Raw genomic sequence first — 21,992 nt, 5'->3', positions numbered from 1 at the left:
GCAGTCATAGCTAATGTTAGTAACACTTAATTTCTGTTTATTATGGTGTTACTTATTCTGACTTTGTGCCATACCTTCTTGGAAAAGATATCAACATTCAGCTCCAGCAACCATCACGAAAAAATTACCTTTGATTTGCTGACAGTCAAAAAAAAGCAAATATGACACTCTACAGTCTTTGTCCAGTCATCCTGTACTCAACCCCCAACCAGTCGCAGCAGATGGCTCCTCCCTGAGACTGATTCTCCTGGAGGTTTTTTCCTGTTAAAAGGAAGTTTGTCATTCCCACTGTCACCAAAGCATTTGTTAAAAGATGGTCATCTGATTGTTGGGGCGTTCTCTTTTTTCTTTGTATTATTGTAGGATCTTTACTTTACAATATAAAGCACCTTGAGCCAACTGTTGTTGTCATTTGGCACTATATAAATAAAACTGAACTTGAAACAGACTGATTATGCTTTTTGTTATTTGCTGTCATACATACACACACACAGACAGATGCTGTTATTATTGTATATACTCAGATAAAACGTGCAGAAGTTTAAAATTATGAGGTCTGTGTAGGATGAAAGTGAGGATAAACCTGCGAATAAAAAGCTGAAACATCAAACTGTTTTTTCTGCTCTTGGCTCTGAAATGTTGTCCCTTATATGGAATGAAGGGCTGCACCCAGGCCCTAAGGAAAAATAGGAATTATTTTAAACTGTGAATCATGCAAGGATAGTTTAGTAGAGCCCAAGAATGAAAATATAGAAGTAATCCCTCAGAAGTAATTTACCTTTTCAGTGAATGAGCATCTGAATCCAGGAAGGAATTATAACCATCGCATGTTATGGTAAAATCAAACAAAGAAGTATACTCTTGGTACCAATATGAATTAATATTGTGCATCTGGAAAAAATATTTTAAAAAAATAAATCCAGATCCAGACAGGAAAGACACAAGATCTCTAATCACACCAGTTTTGATCGTCACGAGTGTGAATTTGCACACATATTTTTAAAAAAAAGTCTTTAGTTTGTTTTTTACATATTTTCAGATACAGGTGTCAGGTTTTTATTATGCTGCACAGAATTTTCATTTATGATATTTTCTAATCCCACGACTGACAAAAAGCAACACGGATAAAAGAAATTAAAGTATTTTTTTCTTACCAAGTTCCACATAAATTTACTTTTTCTGCTCAGTTGAAAACATTTTATTTCGGTGATTCAATTCAACAGTTTATGTAACACAGCATCAACTGTTACAGGTGTTACCGTAAAGCCAGCAAGTTTTTAATCCTCAAACACTTTCAAGCAAGGTAGTGCAGTTCAGGGTGTTTCACAGATGACTCACCACCTGAGAAATGTTTATTTTAGACTTTAAATGTAATTTTATTTGTACTGTTTTCATTCACTGCTGCCAATTTTAAATAAACCAGTTTCTTCGAACGAGAACAATAGTACTATTTCTTTTATATTGTTAAGAAACTCCTTCATAAGGCCGTGATCTACCAGTGGACACGTGACTGTCTTGGTAAAATCATCTCCTCTTTAAAATTTATTGAAGGAAATGTTTAAGGGGCTGAGGAGGACCTCCACTTTCAACTGCCGCACAATCCACAAAGTGCCAGATGCCTCCCGCTCATCCTACAGGTGGTGGGCCCACAGGATGAACCCACGTAGATTGAATGGCTTAAGACTACAGTGCTTACCTTCTAGGTAAGGTGTTTGGGCCATGTCCTACTGGGAGGACCCAGGAAACAATGGAGGGATCATGTCTTTTAGCTGGATCAGCTGAATCATCTTTGCTTAGACTGTTGCAACACAGATCCGGCTGTTCATCAAACATGTCGGCATGTTTTGTACATCTAAAATTTTTGTTATTGGCTGACAGATACTGAACAGACACCCATGAAAACCTTCATCTGCCTCAGCCTTCAATCCTCAGTAAGGAGCTATTCAAAACAAGCCAGAAGCTCAGAGTTGAAATTAAAGTCAAAGTTCAAATCATTATTTATAAATCAGAATGTTTTAATACGTATAAAAACGACAAGCAAGACAACGCACACACTATTAGGACACAGACGTTCTATACATGATGAAATCCTACGGAGGACGTGTGACCTCTACTGTGACAACTCGGCCGCTTCACGGGTCCGGTCAGAGAACCGGGCTGACGAGTTTTCCTGTGACGCTGGTCTCTGGTTGGGGGAGAAAACAGTCTGCACACCAAACAGGCTGCTCATTCACAGTCTGTACACCACTTCAGGATTTGTGTCTCTTTCTTTTGAGCCTGCTGATGTTCCTCCACAAACACACAGAGCTGGATCAGTCCATCCCTCCGATGTCGTGCTGTTTGTACGACGGTGTGACCAGACTCCCTGCAGAAGAAAAAAACTCGCCGTCAGTTACGCGAAGGTTAATCACTGTCCCGTCATTTGTAATGTGTGTGTGTGTGTCTGAGTGAGTTGTTTCTGACCACCAGCCCAGATAAATGGGGGAGGGTTGAGTCAGGAAGGGAGGAAAACTTTAAAAAAAAAATTGGATAAGAAGGATGCAAGACTGTGGCAACACCTGTTTAATTTTAGTTTAGTTTAGTTTTATTGTAATTTACTGGTTAATATTTAATAATCAAGTTAATTATTTTCAGATATTTCGGTCATCTAAAATTTTAAGTATTTTAAATATCCCACATCTACAAACCATATATTTGTTTAGATTTAGTATTAACCAGAAGCATGGATGTAAAACACACACAAAAAAGTTCTGGCTACGATTAAATTAATACAAATTCTCAAACAACAGTAAATGCACACTGGCTGGTGGATTCACTCTTCCTCCTGTGAAAATATACGTAGTGTGGCCTGTAAGAGTGGAACTTCCTTGGATAAGTTCAGCACAATGTACAACATGTAATGACTGCTGAAACACTTCTAAAGAGAAATGTTTTCACACACAAATTAATTTGTCACAGGTCCAGGGCTACTTTTTAACGCTTCCTGGAAGGGGTGCAAGGATTTTAATCATATGACATGTAACATCTGTTCAGGAAATGTTCTGTTTCAGTGGCTGTAAGAGTGAAAGCAAAAAGAAGGAAGCTAAATTAAAAAAAATCAAAAAGAAAATCTGTTGAATGTGATTAAAGTCACAAACCACTAAATGTGGGGAAAGAGACCAGCGTAAATCACAGGACCTCAGCCATCACCTGCTACTCATACAAAAAAAAAAAAAAAAATGTATACCGTCATCTGGTATCTCTTTCACTCTCTCACGCACAGACATACTCACACCCTCAAGATCTGAGCAGCAACACTGCAGACAAACATTTATATCACATGAAAAGCCCAAGGAGCGAGGCGGGAGTGGGAGCAGGAGGGTCAAAGGCCAAGCAGGAAGTAGACTTGTCAGCTAGCCCACAGGGAAACAAGCTACACCCATCCCATCAACGGGCACGTCAACACCCATCTGCCAACCACAGCCCAACATCAACAAATTTAAATGATGGCAGATTAGTCTGAGCGAGGCTGCAGTTAGCAGAGGTTATACCTGTGAAAAGCCACAGTCGGGGAGGAATAACAAAGGTGGGGAAAAACTCAACAATCAGTCAACTTTTTCAAATATCTGTGGAAGACTGATCACAGCATTACGTTTCGGTCATTTTCCTGTATTTAGTTTGTGTGCCACTGTCGTTGTTTCCCATGAGAAAACTAATGTATTTATCATTTAATGCTCGCTTGTCGTGCAGCCACTTCAATGTGCTGTTTGATAAGTTCCCGACAGCAGTGTTCCAGTTTAAGTTCAGTTGTTATAACTGCTGATTAAAGCTCTGCTCTCTGACCTGAAATGCAGTGAAATTACAATGACAGCCTGACGAAATTCTGGGAGCAGATTTCCACTTTGTTCATTTATTGAAAAACAACAAAACGCTGAACTCTAAGATCCCATTTTAGGCCAAAGAGAAGCTAGAGGAAATGTCAGCAGTGGTTCTATCACTGTGATGACGTCAATTCAAGGTTGGCATTCATACTTGGCCAGCCAGGTGTGTCATTTCTAAGATACTGTCATTGTAGCTGTTCCCACACTATTCAGTCCACAAACACACAAGCCCACACTTGTTACAAATAACAGGTTCAGGCTCTGCACAAAGGAATAATCCAGGGACTTCTTTGTTCACCAGACCTGTTCAATTAGTTAAAAACAAACTGTGTTTGTTTGAATTTGTTCACTTAGCCCTGGACTAGACACAGTGTGCATCTCCAACGCAGTTTTAAACTATCCATCAAACAGCATCCATCATCTTTTATTTTGAAAAGCCACCTGCTCTGCCTGACTTCCTGCCCTCCTAACCTGCCCTGTGCATCTTGATGAAGCTGAACAGACCTTACAACTGTTTCAAGCAATGAGAAGCACTGAGCCATTTCCAGGAAATATTTTTGTACAATCATTATCTTCAGTGGGTGCGATCAGCTCCGACAGCTGGAAAGCAAGACAGCTGTGCCCAGAGTGACCCCGCAGTTAGGCTGAGCAGCTAAACAATGCAATAAAACTGTGATGTTAAAAATACTTCTCTGTGTTGATGAATTTACTTGATATGTATTACAAAAGCCAAAGATGTCAGGATCAAGCAAACATAATGTTGACTATGCCTGCAGTGGAGGGGTCCCTAAAAAATCCTTAAGAGAAAACAAGCAGATGAGTACACCTAACAATATGTTTTAAAGTTGACCATGTGATCTATCAAACACAGCAACGCTTCACAAACTGAAGGGAAATGTCTTGCACACCGCGGGTAATGTGTTATAGCTTAAATAATTATAACATCATAGAAAAAAATACCTTGCCAAATACAGATGATGCATTAAGGCAGTGGTTCTCAAACTACTTCAAGCACTGGAAAAATTCAGGCCCCACTGCCCTCAAATTTTGTAAATCAGAACTAGAGGTCAACCTAATAGCGTCCACAAAGTCTTATTTATCTTTCATTAATAAAAGGCAATAATATAAGATGAAAGAATTAAAATTAAATTCACTTCATTCTCACTTATTTTATTTTCATCAATCTTCCTTGCATCACCTACAGTGGCTCTCTGCCCCATAGTTTCACTGCTTTAAGGACACATACACCCATTACAAAAAGGCCATGTTCCCAACACATGGATCCAATTTAACTTGTGCAGTACCGCCACCTGCTGGACAGGTTTGGAGACGTTTGTTATGTAGTTCCCAAAAATGATGTGCCGAAGCATCCATTAGTTTATTGCGTCTGCGGACAAATTTGCTCTTCACGGGTCTTTAGATTGTGGTCAACAATAGACAACTGGAGAGATCATCCTAATTCTTAGAAATCTGTTTGTTTGGGGTTTTTTTTTTTTAATTTAAGGTGTGAATTTTATTAGGATCTCAGGATAAAGTTAGGAAATTTTTCAATCTGACAGTTTTTCTCCTGTAGACGAAGTCTGTCAGTGTTTATGACAGATGGGTGTGTATGGAGTAATCACAGTATGCTGATGTCATCTTTTCAGCCTGAATTGGATCTCATGTTAAAAAGACTGTTAGGTATGAGCACATGTTCTAACCTCCAGACTGTGGCTTTATAACAGGTGGGTCTCTGTTAGTGAGCTGTGTGGTTGGGGTTGGAGGGGTGGAAGCAGTACAGGGGTAGGGGTGGGGGTGCTTTGAAGACAGGCCAGGCTGGTAGGGCATCAGTCAGACTAGCAGGGCTAACAGCTCCCAGACTCAGAGGCGGCAGCAGCAGCAGCAGCATCATCATCATCATCATGGGTGGTAGCATGCTTACCTGTGGCCTGGCCCCCCTCTGCTCTGCCCTTCAGCCCTCCTCCTCCTCCTCCTATTCCTCCTCCTCCTATTCCTCCTACTCCTCCCAGGCCAGAGCTGCCCAGGGCATCGGGCACCACAGGAAAGGAGGGCCGATCACCCTTGTAGGGCTTCGGCCTGAAGGGGAAGTCTTTGTCTTTACCTTTGGAGCCTTTGGGCCGGCCTGCTGTCTTCTTCTTTGACTTGCCGTCCCCTTTTACACCCAGTAAGGGGTGTACCTCTGAGGAGAGCGAAGACAAAAGGCCATTTTATAACTTCTTGAAAAGAAGTGAAATTTTCTTTTTGTAACTTTAACCACCAACAATTTATCTCCTCTCTCTCACCATCACTGGGCACCCCCTGCAGTTCAATGGTGGTGGTCCGAGCTTTTTTCTTGGCTGGACCGCCTTCAGATGAAGGCTGGCGCTGCTTCTTATCACCACCAGTCAATGTGTCCTCTGGAGCTCCAGATTGAACTGAAGCGTCTGGCGGGGGACCGAACGGGTTTTCCTCTGGATCTTCAACCTCGGGGGCGATGGGCAGGTACAGCAGGGCCTTGTGGTCCTCCAGCTCCTCATCACTAAATAACACAAACACAGATAAGACTTTTCACTTTTTTTAAACTTACATTTATAACAATAATCATCTTCCTGGTGTGTTAGAGACCTGCAGGATCTTTTAAGGCATTCCAGATGGCTAAAATAGAGTTTTGAGAGGTTCCAGTCGTCCTGATTTATAAGCTAAAGGATTGATGATTAAACCAGTTTTAATGTTACATTTAAAACATGGAGGTGAGTTAAAACATAACCCTTAAGACTAAATGTTTTGGATGAGTTAAAGGATGAGATAAGGGTCGCCTGGAAGATTTGACGAAACCACAAAGATTTTCATTTCCACTCACATTCAGATCAATTTCATTAATACAACGCTAATTTCAAACAACGGTTGTTCCAAGGTACTTTACATTGTAAGGTAAGATCCTTCAAAATTATAAAGAGGAGCAAGTCGTTCATGACAGTTGGAAGGAAGGCCTCCTTTTTACCAGTTATTAATAGGTATTTACAATTTGATTGGGCAATTTTGGATTTTGTAAATATGATATCTCTTTCTACTCTTTGTTAGCGCTCTCACCTGCTACAAAAAGCAGCTATGGGATCAACAGTGGTCACATCCACCTCTTCATCTTCTGCAGCGTCTGCACCTGTAATGTGGACACAAGTTCATCTCTGCATTATGATGCAATGTTTAATTGTATGGATCTCATGCGGAAAAGCTGCCATCACTGTTGTGGCTATAGAGCATCTGAAAAAAAAATTTTTTGGAGTAAGACTGTAAATTAATCTAGCCGTATAGAAAGCAAAATGTTTTTTTAGACAATTTTAATCTAGTTTATTTGCAGCCTTTTCACCAAAAATCTGTCATCTGCTTACTTTTTTCACAGCTCCAAGTACTGCCTCTGTTTTCTTTGTGCATTAAAATCAACAGCACACTGGAATATACTGTATATACACCCCAATAGCCTGATATTTGAGTAGACTTGACTCACTTTTCCACTGCATATTAAAGACGCACCCTCTAATCTGTATTCAGCAAGAAGTAGGAACAAATATAAACTACTCTTCTGCTGTTCCATATTAAATTACATGCAAATAAACACTTCTTGTACTTCAAAAAAGCCACTGCGGGATCAGCGAAGATGTTACAAAAAGAGCTTTAAAACAGAAGTCATTTAATAATTAAGAATAGGGTTGGGCCATATCATACCGTTCATGATAATACCGGTATAATGTTAGCCAATGATATGAAAATGAAATATCGCGATAGAATATGGGTAAAACACGCATGCGCAGTGCCTTTGTTTTCATACACACATGCCGGAAAAAGCATGATAGCAACGGAAAATGAGAAGGGCAAAAGCGGATCGTTGAATGAAACAGATGAACCAGAATTGGTTTGTAAAAATGGTGCAACTTCAGTGGTGTGGAACTGGTTTGGTTTTTGTCCGGCGCTCAAAAATCTGTCAAAAAGTGTTTCAGTACGACTTTTGTAAGCTACGAAGCCGCAGCGCTTGATGGATTGTCAGAGCATTGCGGCTACTGTAGTCAGGAGCCTCGCGGAGTGATACGTACTGTGCTTCAACATAATATTACCGTATTGTGTGTGTATAAGGACTCCAAAATGGCACTTGTTAAGAGACGTGCGTATGAAGCGGATTTTAAACTCAAGTCATGCAGTAGAACATGGGAATAGAGCAGCTGTGAGAGAATTCAGCATTAATGAATCAACGGTAGCAAAAATAATGAGTTAAGTAAAGTTAGACTTATCTGACTCTTTTTTACTGCAGTTTCATGTTGCAAAACACCTCTTTTTAAGTTTTGTGGATATTATACGTGGTTATGTTCAGGATGTGTCGGCCCATTTCCACTGGAAATGTCTTTTGGTTAAACTGTCAACAAGGAATTTGCATTTCCACTGTTAAATTTTTATATAGTTTGAATGCACATAAAAAAAAACAGCTGCTTGTTTAAGTGAAAATAAATTGATGGGGTTTTTTTGCAATAATAAAGTTCTGGAGTTGTAAAGTGTTTTGTCTTGAATCAATTATATCGTCAGTTATATCGTTATCACAAATTTTCAAATATATATTGTGATAAATATTTTTGGTCATATTGCCCTGCCCTAATTAAGAATTAAATAAACAAAACTAAAGGAAGTCATAACTACACAAATTAATAATTGCACAGTATGTGAGGCCATATGTAAGCTGCACCTGTTACTTACCTGTCTGCTCGGGTTCGCTCTTGTCTTCGTCCTCAATGTCGAATTCCGACTCTCGCTCCTCGTACTCCACGTTCTCATCCAGCTCTTTAAAGTCTGGAGCAAAAGCACTCCAGTTTTCCTGCAGGCAAGCAAAACATTCACACAATAATGGCACCAAGTTAAGTCATTAAAGCTTAAATTACCACAGCTTAAATATCTGCCGTGGATCTGAATATTTAAAGCTAGGTATAACAAACATAAGAGGAAAAACACTTGAGATTAACGCTGTTCATTCATGCTCATTCAGCTTTCATGCTCATTGTCCACTTACGACTTGGTTCTGAGCCCAGATGGACACCACTCCACTAGAGATGGAGGCAATGATGGGACGGACCGGATGCCACTGAAAGAGGTCAAAGGTAAGATTTGTTTTAAAAAGGTCATTTTAAAATATGTGATGTCTCAATGTAACTGAAAATAGACCAACATAACTGAGTGTTTTAACCTTCATGCACAGTGTTGAGAGCACTTACAGCGACATCCAGGAGCAGCTCTCCTCTGGTTCCATGCAGGATCTTCACCAGGTTCCCGATGCTTTTCTCCCAGATGTAGAGGGCATGCTGCCTTGCTGAACCAGCCACAATGTACTCACCATCCCCTGAGAAACAGCATCGCTTCCATGGAGTCCTGAACAAATTACCGACAGTATTTGAAAGACCTTTTAATTCCACACAAACATTTGGCATACCAAAAGAATGCATGTCAGATCAACCACTGCAGTTTCCTCTGCAAAACTATTCCGGCTCATTCACTCCTTAAACAGGCATGACTTTTATTCCAAAAATGTATCTCCATAGATGTACCTGTTTACCAAGTCCTGAAGTTTCTGCATAGGTTCAGGCTCACCGTCCCGGCCACAGGTCAGGATCTCTCTGCCGTCATACACCCTGATGATCCGGTCTGCTGTGTTTATTAGGAAGCAACTGCATAACAAACAGGACACATGTACAAAGAGAGAGAGAAAAGCTCAGCATTAACAAGAAGGATAAAGCCCACAGAATGCAGAATATAAGTGAATAAGACTGAAAACCAAAAATTAACTGGAACAAATTGTCTTGATTGTGATCTCTGGACTGTGTTCATCACTCCAGGTTACATACAGAAAGCCCTCCTGCTACCACTCACCTGCCCTTTCGTGCAAATTCGATGGACTTGATGGCTGTGGTGTTGCTGGTGCCTGTTGTGACTCTGAATGAAGCCACCAGTTCCTGAGTGTTTGTGTTCAACACCAGGATCTGTAACAGCAGATAGAGGGAGAAGAAAATCATCAGAAACATGGGATGACAAGTGCTTTGAGTATGAAATATAAATGGTGAAAATGTGCAAATAGCTCAGTATTCACTCATTATTTTATCAGTTCAGATGTGATTTCGCCCATCATATACACCGCAACAGTGTAAGTGTTATATCAGAATTTAATAGAGCTGTTTTCATACATGAACTCCAGAAAATGATGTGACAATGAGGTTAGGAGACGCAAACAATGGCATCACTCAATCTGGCGGAGATCAATGAAGTACTATAAATAAAGCTTTAGGAGGAGGTTTGAGACTGTTTAATGCCCCATCAGAATGTTAGAGCTGAGTAATGCCAACAAACAAAACAAAAACAAACAGACGTTCAGCAGTGCGTGTGGAAAGCACTGATGTGAATGAAACATACAGTGACTAAAGTGACATTGAAGCTTACCTTTCCTTTGGCATTGCCAGTGTAGATGTATTCACCTCGCCTGTCGAAGGCTGCCACCACGTTGAGGTCTGAGTCATCATCCACAGGCAGGACAACGTGTTTGGAATCTGACAGCGTCAGCAGGACTGGCGCTGACTTCATGGGACACACCAGCACCTTGTCCCTAAAACATACATCACTTCTTCTTAGCATAGAATCATTACCCTGAAGACTGATTACACTGGACAAAGCCCATAATCAGCATCACTGCTCTTTAAATCTGACCCACAGCCAAACCTCAAACTACACAACTCTGGTAATGTGTACAGAATGACATGATCAGGTCACTCACATGTCTCTGGGGTGGTACTGAAGCTTCAGGATTGGTGAGGGGAAGCGGAACCTCTGGTCACAGTCCCCCGTGAGGACATCCCACTGGGAGACGATATTGTCTGTAGAGGCACTCACCAGCTTGTGGCCGTCTCTACTCCAGCTGCACATATGTAAACAAACCATGAGGAATTCTTTAACAGTGACTAAAACGGTCACTTCAAACAGCAGAAATTATAACTCTTAACCTCACTTAAAGCCCGCTTTTCACCTTTTTGCTTGCCTTTCCAGAAATAAAGATATTACCCCCATCAGAAAGCCACAAATTCATAAAAATTCATCAGAATGCAGGAAATGTTGAGTTTAAAACTGAAAGTGGTTCCCTCACTTGTATCCACTCAAACGAACAAACAACATGTTCTCACCATAAAGAGCAGACTGGGTGGATGTGTGCGCTGATGATTTTGGCTATCCCTCGTGTGAGGAAGTCCCAGATGACGATGCGACCGTCGTTGCAGCCCACAGCCAGCAGGGTTCCCCAGCGGTTGAAGGTGCACGTGAGGGCCATGCTGATACAGTCCAGAGTGCCATCTGCCTCCTGTCATCAAAACAGACATTAACAAACAATAGCAAAAAAAATCTTAAGTCTATACATAAGGCTTTAAATTTGACTGCACTCAAAATTAGAAGATTCAATTACACTCATATAGCTGTTTCAATGATTTTCAGAGCAAAAAACAAAATTGGCTTGTGTGTATTAAAAACTGGTGGCTTACCTCTGGATAGTTCTGCCCAAACGATTCTGAGAGAAGAACAGAAAGAGAGATTAATAACAATGACGTGGCAGCTGGAGCAGAAACTTTTACTAGTCATTATTTAATTCTCATAGAGTCACAGTCAGTCAAATAAAGTAACATTAAATATTAAATACATTATATTAAATACATATTAAATTGATTTATATATATTGAATTAAATACAGTTACAAAAAAAACTAAGAAAGACTTGCACACCACATGGCTACCAGTAAGGCCCGAGGAAGGTCCTATAGATCCAAATTTCTTCGTATAAATGTTTTAAGGATTAAATTATTATTGGAGTCAAATGATTTGCACACCCTGCTTCCTTTTCTTTTTTTGCAAATCAGAGAAAAACCCCTTCATTTCACTGCTTAGTTTTTAAACAGGAACTAGAATAGAGATCCTGCTAATTATCCTAAGCAGCCCTTGAACACATTACACACTTTCTGTGAAGCTTATAGCAGACAAAGCCAATAATGAGAGTGGTTATTCTATTATTTATTATTTTTTAATATATCAATTTCGCTTTTCTCTCTCTCTCTCTCTCTCTCACCAAACCACACCTAACCCCAAAACTTTATTATGTAGACTTCATTACAACTGCCTAGGACAAGAAAGACGTGTACTATGTACTAAAACATAGTACAGTTACAAGTTCATACTATTCTTATTTCATACTATGCTAGTAATGTATCGATACAGGGACAGCAGAAATCGATATTTTGTTACAAAAAAAGTTTTTGTGGACTGGAACTCTGACTTCAGAGCATGTTGATCCTTTTTCTGAGCAAGAATCCTGACATTCCTTCACTGTCCAAATGTGTTTAACTTTTTTTATTGCAGCAATAAACATGACAGTTTGCTTATTTTAATTTAAGACATGTTTTATTTTAATTAAGTTTAAAACTTTTTTTATTTAATGTAAAATCATATTTTGTTTTAATTTACTTTCAAATTCTTCAGTTGCTGAAGGGGCTGCATAGTTTTCACAAATTCCATAGTTCAGAATAGCTATAATTGTACCAGATGGTTGCATTCAGTTAAGTTGGACTAGACTGTAACACAAACCGTTCAGTTTGTCAACAATAAAACTGACTGAAATGAGAGAAAGACTGAGTGTGAGACTTTGATATTAGATTAAATGAATATTGATAAAGTTTACCTTTATGTACAGAATCTGAATATCGCAAAATATTTTAAAAAATTGCAATAATATCGTATCGTGCGTTAAATATTGTGATAATATCGTATCGTGGGATGTATGGTGATTCCCACCTCTAGTGCTCTTCTATCCAGGTGTGCTTCTACCGTATTGGAGGGGTTCTTGGAATTATGCTGAAAATGAAGTCATTGCTAATCCAATGGTACGCCGATAATATTGCACAGTTAACCAAAATCTGATGGTACTTGTTTGCGTTCATAATTCCATGATTTGACATGCTCCATAACACCTCTAGCTGCAATTCAGGCCTAAACCATGATGGAGCTTCCACCATATTTTACAGATAGCTGTAGACATTTACCATTGTAACTCCCTTATTTTTCCTCCACCATATATATTTATGATGATTTGAATATAATGTATATTTAGATTCATCACTCCATAAGGCCCATTGTCACCAACTTTCAGTCCAGTTCTTAGCACACAGCAGCCTTTTCTCCCTGCTTAAGAATGGTTTCTTGGCAGCCACCTATGCACTAAGACCATTTCTGATAAGACTTCAGTCGACAGAAAACTGATCAACTGAAGTACCAGGTGCATCTCTGAGGTCCTATGTCAGGTCTTGGTGGATTTTTCCCTATTGCTTATGGACATAACTTTCAGATGCTGTTAATCTATCGTAGATGAGGGTTCATTTTTTTAAGGCCCTCCACTTGTCCAGATTCCTGAATTTTTTTTATTGACACACTGTACACCATGCCAAAATATGGGTTATAAAAATCCATTATTGCAAATGTACCTTGTTGGTGCAAAAAACAAACAGACAAACATAAATGTATGGTATTTTTAGTAACTTGTGCTAACATTTGTATTTTCTGTAAATTCAACTAAAGAAATGGGAACAATAAATGTCTTTTTGCAAAAGCCTGAAAGTAAAGTGAGTTAGAACTGAAATGAAAATGAGTGGACAAGCAACCAGTATCCAGAGAAAAACTTCATACAGCTTGGAGAAGTGTTGCTCAGGACCACTTTAAAAACACAACAAGGTCTTATTCATTGGAAGCAAATTATAAAGGACTGACGGCTGCATCGATACTTTTACACCGTACTGTAAATCGAAAACAGTTAAAATTGAATGAATGGCAGCTTAAACCTGTTTTTATATTTGTAAAATATCCTTATAGTCAAGTTAATGTAATTTCTTGGTGAATATGTTTTCCCCCCAAAATGTTGACAGTACTCGTTGTCACTGAGACAAGCTGTGCATCAGTTTTTGTTTTGTTTTGTTTTTTAACGGAAAAAAGCCAGCAAGTAAAAGTCCGATGTCGACTTAATATGCGAGGAAACTGCAAGAAAAAACACCAAAAAAAAAAACAAATCGAAACAACTGTAGTCTAAAATAAAAAAAAGGAAGACCTATTTAATTCAAACACACTATGTGAAGCTAGCATTAGCCACCTACTACGTCTACTGCTTCCAGCTTTTTACGTCTACATATTTATGATCTCATATATTAAGCACTATTGTAATATGCTTTTTAGGAGACCTTAACAGCGTGTTTCTAATTAGTTGTGAGATTTTAACAAGCACTCGTATCGACTGCTGTTAACATGCTAGGCTAACTTACAATGCTAACCATAATAGGTACAAAGCAACAGCGCCGTACGAACAGTAACGTGTACAGAAAATAGATATTCATCCTTAATTCATTACCGAGCAGTTCCAGATTCATTGCTGGACGCCTGAAGGTCCAAAGTCCCTAAACACCCCGATTCCTCTGACAGTTTTTTTCTGACTTTTGCTCGTATTTACTTCTGCTGCGACTGCCGGGGAGACTGGCGCCGAGCCTCTAGCTAGGACCCCAAACAATGCCATCTGAGATGTGCCTGAGCAAAATACAACCGTCCGTTTTTCCACTTCCTATATTCCTTCCTATATATCCACTTCCGGCCCGGTAAGAAGAGTTGCCCCAAATTCCTCCACAACAACTTGAATTTGTTGTCGCTAAAAGTTGTTCTACAGCTGTTGTATTGGTTTTTCACAGAACTGCATAGTTCCCTGTCAAACCTTTATTTTTCACACGACTGTATATATGTGTATATGTCACATAAGTGCCAGGTAAAATAATCATCCATGGAGGTGTGACTGGCAGAAAAACTGCTGGGCTGAGTTTTAATGCTTTGATATTCAGTTCTCCTGTTTTACTCCTGCCAATGAACCCCAAACTACTTTTTCTTCTCCTTTCTTAGTTATCAGTTAAAATTTAATTTTTGTTTCTTATTCTTCTTAATTTTCCGGGGGTTGATATCCTCAATTTAGGCATATTTTTTACTGCTTACTTGGTGCAAATACATCTAATATACCATTATCGTTTATTAAAATGTCTAAAGTTCCCTACTTCCATGTTCCTGCTGTGGTTTTAATTCAACTCGCCAATATTTTCCACGTCTTTAGACAGACTGTTCCACACTTGATATCCCTCACACGGGTCATAAACAATAAACCAATTTGTCGGCTATATTAAAGAAAAATCTTCCATATCTGTTGCCACATCTTTTACATTTTTTATATTGTAGAAATATTGTTTTGGTGTCCTAAATAACATTATTTAGTTTTCTGAATGCATGTTTTCCTTTATTCTGTTACACTAAAAATAACATTTTGATTATTATGATATAAAAATGTATATTTAAAGCATCATATTATTAAACTGAAAACTAACCAATCCTCTGGCTTGTTTATGTGTACAACCCCTACCCATAATGAGCAGGTGCCACCCAATGCCAAACCTCTGGATACGCCCGTGACTGTGTAATTTATTTTGAAAATATTTTTGACTTTTTTTTTTTATTCTGTTTTCAGTAAATAAAGGCTGGTGTCAACATCACTATGTAGCACCTGACCCTTGATATCTGTAGCACCTTTTTATGCCTTCACTTGACCATGTGACCATCTACAATCCTGCACGTGAACTGTTCTGTCAGTTTACATGTGAGTTTTCCTTTGAATCTACATAAAATCCACATTAGCCGCACAGAGGCATTACACAGAAACACAAACAACCAGCAGAGTTGTTGATGCTGGATCCGGAGCTGGATCCGGAGCTGAGCCCGAAACAGCAGTCCAATGTGACTTCCGGTTTTCACAATAAAGGCCCAAACTTTAAAAGAACCCAACACCAGCCAGGGGTAGATAAAATGTTGACATTAAGATCTTTAAACATTACATTTTACATTATTGTAAAATGTCTTAGAGTGCTGAGTTTCAGAAAGCTGAACAAATAATTTCATCAATGAGAGTGGCCTGGATGGACAGGATTAAAACGAGTACATCAGAGAGACAGCTCAGGTAGAGCAGTTTGGGGGCAAAGTTTGTGAGACAAGGCTGAGATGGTGTGGACATGTGCATATACTGGACATACTGGACAAAGGATGCTGAAAATGGAGAGCAGGCAGGAAGACCACAGAGGAGGTTCGTGCATGTAGTGAAGGAGGACACTCAGATAGGAGAAGAGGAGGGTGCTAGAGGTAGCGTTAGAAGAAGGCAGATGGTACCCAAAGAGAGCAGTCAGAAGAAGAAGAAAAATGAGAAAGAAGTGTAAAAGTGGGGACACCTGCTCACCATTGACCTGCTCCGCCAATAAAATTAGTGCAAGCTTTTATTTTGAAGGTCTGCAAGGGCGGTCCAGCGGGCTGCTGTGTGTGGTTTGACTGTTTTTGTGGCGAAGGCGCCACGTCGGCAGAACCAGCAGGGTGAAAAGAGAGCTGTGCAGCGCTACCTGTAACTGTGTGCGCCAGGAGAAAGTGGAAAGCTGCACACTGATGCGGTAAAGGCTTGAAAACCCAGAGGAAGAAGAAAGAGAAGAAGAAGAGGCAATCAACAGTGAGAGCAGCAGCTTTCACGCACAAGCTGAGAAAAACTAATTAAATTAAAAGATAAAAAACAGCAGGAGAGGAAAAGAACGCTGCTAGATTCTCAAGTTTCTCTGTCAGGTGTGTTCGTGGAGAAGCACTGGGAACAATGGTGAAGGTAAGAAGTCACCAGTATCCTTATTAATGTACAAACGTGTTTGAAAAAAGAGGGGGGAGAGTAAGTGGTTGAACAAAATGCGTTTGAGTTGGGCAGCTTAACCGGATGGAAGCTGGTTGGGGCTCCGTTAGTGATGATGTGGAACTTAACTATTGTAATAAGATATTTTTTTCCTCAGCAGCCTGACTTCCAGGAGAAACGTGTCGTTTTTTCTTCAGTAGCTTTAAAAAGAGGCGTCACGGCTTCCTGCAAATGTTACCCAAGATCTGCTCCACTACTGCCACATGTCAAGTCAGTTAAAAAAGAAAAAAAAGAAAAAGAAAAAAAAAGCGCACTGGATTTGGTTTTACAGACCGAGCAGAGGGCACATTAATCACAAACGCATATTAAAATAGTAGCATTCACTTTAAACAAACTGTGTGGTGCACAAGAGGGTAAAAACAGAAGAGCAGGGGGGTGGAGTGAAGTCTAATTTTATTATGAAAGAGTGCTGGATTAGATGCACTATTCACCACTGTGCAGAAGGAGTCGTTGTGTAAAGACGTTAACACCACAGTGACACATGTCCACTATCAGCTGGATCAAGTGCTCCTGGTCAGTGTTGGTGTCACTGGTTAAGTGTTTCTCATACATAAAGCACAAGCTTGTATCAGTGTCTCACCATCAGAAGAGAGAGGAACACAGTGTTCAGTGTTAGGAGCAAATTTAAACTCAAGAATATGTGCACACACAAAAAGACGCAGCTCTTCATAGCATGAGGTTTAGATAGCTCCGAGTATAGCAGATAATTACATGTTGGAGCATGACTCTGAGCCAGTTGGCCAGATGCTGTTTCATCTGATATTCATCTAAGAACGCACAGAATAAAAGTTTATTTCTTTGTTTAAACTGATTAGAAACTGAATCTGTGTTTTGCAGAGTAATCAGCTGGAAGGTTAAACATGACCATCCACACTCTTACTGAATTCCTGTGAGCAAGGCTTCCAGTCTGTTTTACATTTAGGACACAATAAGGGATTCGTTTTTCTTCTCCTAAACTTCACTTATTCAGACAGAAATCAGCATCAGCATTATCTAAGCACCCCTCAGAGAGAATCTAGCCTAACCCCACAGAAAAATCATCTGAATAATAGTAAAAAAAATTCTGTAGTCAAGGTTTAATTCTTTCAGGCTTAATATACATAAAATGAAATGTACAGAAAGGGCAGTAAAATACATAGAAATCTTTAACAACTGCATAACACACATTCATTGTGGAGTCACTCACCACAAAATGACAAGGCAGGAAAAACCCTCAGTACCAGAGCCAGAATAATTCTTGCATTTGGAAACGTTTTCGTCCACAAAATAAATTTTTGTTTCCTAAAAGAAACTCAAAATTCTTAGATGTTAAATTAATTGTCCAGTGATTTAGAGTTACAGATAAAGTTTGTGAACATAAAACTGAAGGACAGATTTCAGAAAACATGTCTGTAGCTCTTAGACTGGGTCAAGCTCCAGAAAAACTTGATCCTTATGATTTCATTAATGTAACTGGATAGCAGTACCCTCAGGAAAACACCACAGGTGTATTGAAAAGCTGAATTTCATCTCCCCTCAGCCGGTCCTGGCAGGTGGTCATGGTTTCTTCCTGTTTAAAGGGAGTTTTTTCCCCCCACAGCTGTCACAACCTGCTTGCTCTTAGAGGATCGTTGAGTATTTCATATTTGCTTACACAAATTTTTATAAAAGGTCCATTTTGATGGGTAATTTTTTTTGTTATATGTTTTTATTTATCTCAATACTTTTATTTTTTTAATTACATTTATATGCATATATATGTTTTTACTTTTATGTAACTTTTATTTTAATTAGACGTTACTTATTCCAACAGTCATGATCTAAGAGACATGAGTACTTCATCTTGTTCTGTCATGTTTCTTCATGATGAGTGAAAATAGAGAAACTTGAACCTATAAAGTGTCTCAAGGCGACTGTTATCGCGCTCTTGTGATGTAATAATAAAACTGAAGTAAATTTAATAGGTGTCTTTTTTTTAACCAGTGTTTTTTTTTTTTTTTTTTTTTTGTTATTGTTATGAAAAAATATCAACAATAGCTGCAGGTTTATGTCTCAGGCTTTGTAAAGCTCCCACAGAGCCACACACAACTGATTTATCGCACTGAGGAACACAAAATATGACCAATAACCTGATGTATTTAAAATTCAGTGTCCCTCTTTTTGTTGTGTAAGTACAAAGAGGCAAACTGAATAAAAGTGGCCTAAAAGAATCAGTGGGCATGTTGCAAATGTGACAGTTCAGTGTTATGAGCTTATATTAGTCACACTCCCACAAGAAGTATTATGCTGTGCTCATGACCAAAGTTTAAAACACTGAGGTCAGAATATGTAAGTAATCCCTGTGAGCTAAAAGCTTTGATTTCAGACTGCACTAAACACTCAGTCTGTTTTTTTCTACCCTTGGATCTGAATTACATCATACAGATGCAGGAGTAGAGCTGTCTGACTTCTGTTTTTTGAGCGACAGCCAATCAGAGGAAAGTTTGCTTATATCAATCGGAGCAGGCCGAGTATTAGATAAATAAGGACTCCACTGCGAGTCATGCGGAGCTGCCCGAGCAGGTGATCTGTACGGCTCAGTCTGAGGAGCACTATGAAGCTCAGAGTAAAGACAAGCCTGGCTTTTTCTTGTGTTTTTCAGAATGTAAACAGTGTTAATGTGGAGCCCCAGCCTGGGACCAGCATGGCTGAATTCGACGAAGCCGAATCCACCAACAGCCAGTCTGCAGAGGGTAAGCGCAGAGCTCCCCGGTGTCTGGAACGCTGGAATATCATCGGGGAATATGGTGCAATCCGTGCTTACATGTTGCCTGCTGCTATTTCAGAAACTGTTGGTTCATCAGGGACAATACAGTTGTTTGTGTAAGGGCGGCTCCAGCTCCAGCTGGCTATTTGTGTCCCAACACTGAGACACTTTGCACCAGTTCAGTCGCCTACTGCCGCTTCCACTCGGCGTTACTGTTGTTAAGAAAGGCACATGGGACTTTCCGAGCAATCCCAGGTGTACTCCTTTTAAAACACCAATAATGTTAATAATAATACCAAGAGTTCAAATCAGCTGTTTGTTAATCACACAGCGCTACAGCTACTATAAAATATCAAAGATCGTAGATGAATTGAAGTCAGAAAAACACAACCAGATAACTAGTGAATTTGGTAAACATCTGCTGGATTGACAAGCAAAATATTTTCTCTTTATTTAACTAGTTGGATGTTTTGGTTTATGACCAAATAGCTGAAAAACTGTCTGTAAAGCCATCAACAGAAAGCGAGCTGCTCTGTCCAGCATCGTTTTTAAGAGGCGCCGTCATGTGCTGCCTCCATGTGGTGAAAGATTTTGCTAAACTTTCCCTTTAAATACCACCTCTCAGATCTGCCAGCAGGACTTCGGTGATCCTCTTCTCTGCTTTCGTAAACACATTTTTAGTGTTTCATCCAATGTCTTATAAAAAATTTGGCGGTTCGGCTAATTGTGACCACATGATCGCCAAACTGATAACTTTAATTAATGAAAACAATCTCAAAATCATCAAGTTGTTTGTGTGATCATTTTCAGATTCTGGGAAAGAGCACGCGGCAGCTCCTCCTGGCATGGTGTGGCGAGTGACCGGTGGCCTCTTCAATGTCACCAAGGGCGTCGTTGGGGCCGCTGTGGGTGGAGTGGCTTGGGTTGGAGGCAAAAGCCTGGAGATCACAAAGTCCGCTGTGACCACAGTGCCCTCGATGGGGGTGGGGCTGGTGAAAGGCGGCGTGTCTGCCGTGGCCGGTGGCGTCTCCACCGTCGGCTCGACGGTAGCCAGTAAAGTGCCGTTCACAGGCAAGAGGAAAGACAAGGCCGAGTGAAGAGGAGGAGAAGGAGGAAGATGATGACGATGAAAATGAAAATGTTTGATGGACTTGCCCCACCTTGAGCCAACAGAGAGGCTCTCAGCTGATCTCTCTCTGCCAATCAGACGCCACAGTGCCTTTCTCGGTTCTCTCGTCAGCACCTATAGATTCAGTAGCGCTACGATATCATGACATCCTTGAATTACCAGCAAGAAAGTCACCAAATCGCTTCATATGATCCTCGTCTGTCCTGGAGTGAGCTTTGTTCGTGGCTCCAGGCAGACTGCATGTACACCGGCACGTGGTGGACTTCATGATAAATACTTTTATCTGTTTACAATCCAGACTGAGGCTGTTCCAGTCCTCTTTCTGCTCTTCACTCTTTCCAATCTTTACAGACATTTGGTGAAATGTTTTCAAGTTCAAATGCTGATTTTTAGTCTTTATTTTGCAATGGTATTGAAGTTGTACTGAAGCCTGTGTGGCATGAAATGTGCGTGTTGAGAAAAATGTTTCAGCGTTGGAAACGCTCTTCAGAGGACAGTCTTGAGCTTTTGCAGCATCTGACCTAAATTCCTTGGAAGAGCCTGAGGCTTTGTTTTCCCCCATCCGCCTGAATCTGCATGTAGAGACACTTCTCTGTAAAGCACCACTGAGGATACAGTCACAACATACCAAGACTGCTCTCTGCTTTTTTTCTTTTCTTTTTTTTCCCACAGCCACGTTAGTGTGAAATGCTGGAGCAGATCTTTTTAAAGAAGGAAACTTTGAGCATGTGATTCATTGATGGTTGCGTAAGAAGAAAAGTAGTGCTTCTTCATGTCTGATTGGTCAAACCGCACCTTTAATAGAAGGTCATCACTGTTTAGTGCAGGTGAAGCTCATTAACATTTATCTGAAATATAAGCGTTTCAATGCAACATCTGGAGCAAATGGAAGCTCTTGCTGATGGGTCTGAACTATGTGAATGTCTTATGTGTTCTTTTTTTTTTTTTTTTTTTTTTCTCCAGTATAATCAATAAAGTAGTTCATAAGGTCAAACGTGTTTAACATGCTGGCTGGAGTCTGTCCTGCTGCTTCGACATCGCAGAAACGTTGCTGTTCTTACAAAGAAGAGCACAAAAACATAACATCTATTTTGAGCCGCCATTACTTCTCTATTTCTACTCTGGGATTTTTTTTTTTTTTTTTTACTGTGTTAAATCATCATCAGAAAGTCTCATATCCAGAAATGTTCTGCTGATTAAAGAGGCAGTAAATTTGTGTCTGGAGCCAATGTGGGCTTGATTTTAGTCTCAAGATGGACAAATCCATCTTACTTTTGAATGCATCAGAGTATTCTTCTTCTAAAAATATTTAACTTTGATTCTCAGATTTACTAGTAAGATAATCTGTTTTGCAGAAGAGACTGAGCCAAAGTCTTTAATTGTTCTCACGGTATTCCTAAGGTCATTGGAAACTGAAATAATTGAAGATAATTCAAACAGGAAATCTTGA

At 39.8% G+C, this 21,992-nt stretch overlaps 2 protein-coding genes across 3 annotated transcripts; one reads left to right on the top strand and one right to left on the bottom strand.

The window, feature by feature from the left end:
• Positions 1–1,994: 1,994 nt before the first annotated feature.
• Positions 1,995–14,443, bottom strand: rbbp5 (retinoblastoma binding protein 5). 2 transcript variants are annotated; one of them, XM_085407166.1, is made up of 14 exons: positions 14,292–14,443; positions 11,393–11,418; positions 11,042–11,214; positions 10,639–10,779; positions 10,308–10,470; positions 9,744–9,853; positions 9,422–9,541; positions 9,092–9,245; positions 8,890–8,961; positions 8,580–8,697; positions 6,930–6,999; positions 6,143–6,378; positions 5,782–6,039; positions 1,995–2,365 (listed from the first exon to the last, which is right to left on the bottom strand). In XM_085407166.1, the coding sequence occupies exons 1-14, from the start codon at positions 14,308–14,310 to the stop codon at positions 2,313–2,315; spliced, it is 1,713 nt and encodes a 570-aa protein (XP_085263292.1). In that variant the 5' UTR covers positions 14,311–14,443; the 3' UTR covers positions 1,995–2,312. The 2 variants fall into 2 exon arrangements, with proteins under 2 accessions (XP_085263292.1, XP_085263293.1); XM_085407167.1 differs by having other exon boundaries at positions 5,962–6,039.
• Positions 14,444–16,298: 1,855 nt separating this feature from the next.
• On the top strand, positions 16,299–21,536 carry LOC146670320 (transmembrane protein 263). The gene is made up of 3 exons (XM_085407165.1): positions 16,299–16,607; positions 19,309–19,399; positions 20,224–21,536. Exons 1-3 carry the CDS (start codon positions 16,599–16,601, stop codon positions 20,508–20,510), a joined length of 387 nt encoding a protein of 128 aa, XP_085263291.1. The 5' UTR covers positions 16,299–16,598; the 3' UTR covers positions 20,511–21,536.
• The last annotated feature ends 456 nt before the right edge of the window (positions 21,537–21,992 follow it).

This window comes from Rhamphochromis longiceps, linkage group LG5 (genome assembly GCF_057381845.1).
Source record: "Rhamphochromis longiceps isolate RC_006_pf linkage group LG5, R_longiceps_female_GT1.1, whole genome shotgun sequence".
NCBI lineage: Eukaryota > Metazoa > Chordata > Actinopteri > Cichliformes > Cichlidae > Rhamphochromis > Rhamphochromis longiceps.
This window is presented reverse-complemented; position numbering and strand designations above follow the sequence as displayed.